At 42.2% G+C, this 3,677-nt stretch overlaps 1 protein-coding gene across 3 annotated transcripts; it reads right to left on the reverse strand.

Annotated features, from left to right (window-relative positions):
- Nucleotides 1-1,080: 1,080 nt before the first annotated feature.
- Nucleotides 1,081-3,677, reverse strand: LOC103653942 (putative RNA recognition motif containing family protein). 3 transcript variants are annotated; one of them, XM_008680754.4, is made up of 5 exons: nucleotides 3,525-3,677; nucleotides 3,029-3,147; nucleotides 2,875-2,950; nucleotides 2,419-2,502; nucleotides 1,081-2,332 (listed from the first exon to the last, which is right to left on the reverse strand). In XM_008680754.4, exons 2-5 carry the CDS (start codon nucleotides 3,139-3,141, stop codon nucleotides 1,394-1,396), a joined length of 1,212 nt encoding a protein of 403 aa, XP_008678976.1. In that variant the 5' UTR covers nucleotides 3,142-3,147; nucleotides 3,525-3,677; the 3' UTR covers nucleotides 1,081-1,393. The 3 variants fall into 3 exon arrangements, with proteins under 3 accessions (XP_008678976.1, XP_008678974.1, XP_008678977.1); XM_008680752.2 differs by having other exon boundaries at nucleotides 1,283-2,332; nucleotides 3,029-3,199; nucleotides 3,525-3,618; XM_008680755.3 differs by having other exon boundaries at nucleotides 1,283-2,332; nucleotides 3,389-3,536.

Consider the following 3,677-nt stretch of genomic DNA (forward strand, 5'->3'; position numbering starts at 1 on the left):
ATAGAGCTGACGGAGTCCGTGCGCTAGGTTGGGATGAATCCGACCTACGGGTCCCACCTGGCGGCCACCACGCGGAGGCTGACGGGGAAGTGGTCACGCAAGCTGGCACCAGGGAGCCCGCGTCCGCGAGGAAGACGGCGATTTCTGTTTCGCCCGAGCGCGCGGATAGGGATGAGTTGACCTGACGCGGCGGTCCCACGAGTCAGCGTGGAGCACGCGCGGATGAGTACGTAGTTGCCCGGGAAACCGACATGTGGGCCCCACGCGCCAGTGAGTCCGGGCGCGGTGGCGATGGGCTAGCGGGGAGAGCACGGGTAGTGGGCCGAATTGGTTAGGAACCGGCCCAAACAACATTTTGACCTTTTTCTTTTTATTTTCCCACCTTCTTTTCTTCATTTTCAATTTCAAACTCATTTAAAATTTAAATTCCATTCTTGTGGCCATTTTATACTTAGGTCTATATTGTGCCATTAAAATACTGACTTTGAAGATACATATTATTTATATATATATATATATATAAAAATTTCTATATTCTTTCTCTTTCTTCTCCTTTCACAATTCAAACTCCAATTTGAATTTAAATTTGATTTCTGTGACAACTTGTCTCCAAATTAAATATCCCACTTGAATATGACATGAGATAAATTAATCTATTTTTAAGAAATTTTATTTGGTGATGGCTAATGCTTTTCCCCTTCTCCACATTTCTTTAGAATTTTTGCTTTCCAACAATAGAATTTAAATCCATGCGTCTATTAATATATTAACAATACCTTTATTTTATTAGCCACAGATGCACAATCAAGTAAAACTCCGCATGATGCCAGGTTTATTTAGATGTCATTGGTTATTAAATCCCCCTTTTGATGGTGTTTATTCACATGTGATATTAAGTAGAGATGGTACACACATATAGATAAAGGAAATATTCTCTCTTCATACGATTTCCAAATTTAGGTGTTACACCCCTCTAGACTCTAGTTGCCTGATCGGTGCTTCACCCTCCCATACTTCTTTTCCCTAAACAAGATAGGAGCAAAGTTGAAAAAAAATAACTAAGATGATACTTCCAGCACAGATGGTAAAACAATTTGTGTTAAGAAATATAGAAGACAGCTCAAGTTGTAGCTTCATGGAAATAATATTCAAAGAACAATAAAATGTTGCTACTACAACTTTATAACCTCTATTATGCTCAGAAACGACATTGAAGGATATCAAAATCAACAGCAAGAGCTGAATAAACTATTGCCCGAAAGCAACACTAAAGGGTGAAAAATTTAGCTGAAGAGCTGAACAAAACTATTTATGCAAGAAGGATGACAGATCCAATAGAAAGAGCTGAAATGAACTATCATCATCACCCCCAATCTAGATTTACAATAACATATCATAGAAAACCCTCAGCAGAATCAGGCTTCTTGGGACTGTTGCTAGAGTTCCCGTCAATAGTGGACACGGTGACCGGAATAGTGACAGGGCTTCCTGGGACATGACTGTTTGCAAATTCACCTTCGCATTGATTATGCTCTCGCTCACTTTGCTCTGTCATTAGAACGCTATCATGAACATTGGCCTTGGATACTTCACTCTCGTGGCAGCTAGGATTCTTCTCAGCTGTATCCATGTTTTCTTGCATGTGAGCTACTACTGCTATTTCACCCTCGTGATTTTTATGCTCCTCTATACCCGTTTTAGAGTTACCTGCTACATTAGTCATTTGACGTTCACCCGCCTGATGCTCACTCTCCTGACAAGTCATTTCAGGACTTTCTTGAACAGCGTTCTTTGCAGAGTCATCTTCATGGCGCTTCCACTCTTGCTCATCCGCTTCAGAGATTTCAAGCAAATCAACTTTTGCGGTTTCACCGCTCTGATTGGCTCCCTCCTGCTCAGCCATCATCCTTTCCTTTATCGACTTGCTAGCATCAGTTGTAGTGGTTGCAACCTTGTTGTAGGCATCAGTTACCCATGCTGCACCTGTAAGGATATACCTGTTACTCATGATGGCAGAACTAGCAGTAGAGACAGTCTGTTCGGCCGCAGCTAATGCTGACTTGGTCTTCTCTGCAACCTGGTACTTCTCATCCATCTCCTTCATTTTCTCATTCACCACTAAGGTCCCGGTGCTGAACTTCTGGCTTAAGCCCATTGTCCTGTCAAGGGAAGCGACTTTGGCAGTTGCAGTTGATGTGAGCTGATGCTTTTCATCGAAAGCCTTTGCTTTTTCAACGGCGTCCATGCCGAGAACAAACCCTTTGGCTAACATAGAAACTGCAATATCCTCAGCCTTCTGAAGAGCAGATTCCATGCCACCAGTGTTTTTTGACTGATAATGCAGTTGGTGGCATTAGGAGTCTGAGCTTGTTAAAAGAAATTTTGCTAATGGGGGATTTGAATGTAACATGGTTCTACCTCTAGATCAGCTAAAACAAACGCCGGTAGCTTGTAATCGGTGGCTGGTGTGATGATGACAGCCATATCTTCTATAGTCGCTCCCTGCATTAAAGCACGGATTTACGTAATAGAGTTCATAAGTGTAGAAAGGTTACCTTTAACACAATGTTAGGTAAAAGACAAGAAAATAAAATGAGATGGAAAATATAGTAGTTAAAGACCAATAACAAGAACACATCATACACGGCAGTTTCATGGAAGAAACCATGTATGCAAACTGCATATTCATATTAAGTTCAGGACTCTCAAATCTAGAAAAAGAGAAGTAGTAGTAGTAACCATCTCTCATTCAACAAAATCAGTGGATATAATACTAAATTTGCAGGCCCTTATTTCATTGGCAAAGTGTATGAAGATGATCATCGTCATAAATAATTTGTAGCAGACAGTAGAAACCAACGCAAAAACCTATACCGTAAGAAGCATAGCCCTCTCTGCTCCTTGATTATCTCTGAACGTGATGTAGGCAAATTGTGACCGCTCATCACAACTGCAAAAGCATTCCAGGTCAAATCATGCATGCGCTTATGCTACCGAAATATATCATGGAGATGATATTGGCACTAACCTTTTCAATTCTACATGCACAATCTCACCAGAAAATGAGAAGAACTCACTAATATCTTGCTCTGATGCTTTAAGTGAGACGTTGTGGACCTTTACCGTGCCTGTGCCTGCCATGGTCGCCTTAAAAAAATGTTGGATGACAAGAATTAATCGGCACTTTGATCGACCATGCCTAGTAAAGTAGTAAGCGGGATGAATACACAAGGAATTTCTAAAATGACACAGTTTTTAGGAAATATAAACTGACTGAATCTACCAATGTACAAGGTTGAAAAATCAACGCATTGGCAAACAAGACAAATGAACAAGATTCAGACAAGTGCGCCAGGATCCCCCTAGAGCATCGATCAGCTACACATACCAATCTGCGACCAAGCTAATCCCCAAAATGCGACATTAACCACGAGACAGACAAAGAGAATAACACGCTGAATTAGTTTTGCTACGGATCGGGAATTTTCGCAGGGAGCCAGCGATTTCAAAATCTACGCTCTCACCTCCACGGACGCGATCCCCACGGCCTCGCCCTGTGTCTGGGAACGCGATCGAAATGGGGTGGCAGAAATGGAACCGCCTCGCGCGCATTTTGCTGCCGGTTTCCTAGGGCTGGTTGGAGCAAGGAAGGATGGTGCCTAATTCTGGAGAGCTAT

This window comes from Zea mays, chromosome 4 (genome assembly GCF_902167145.1).
Source record: "Zea mays cultivar B73 chromosome 4, Zm-B73-REFERENCE-NAM-5.0, whole genome shotgun sequence".
Classification (NCBI taxonomy): domain Eukaryota; kingdom Viridiplantae; phylum Streptophyta; class Magnoliopsida; order Poales; family Poaceae; genus Zea; species Zea mays.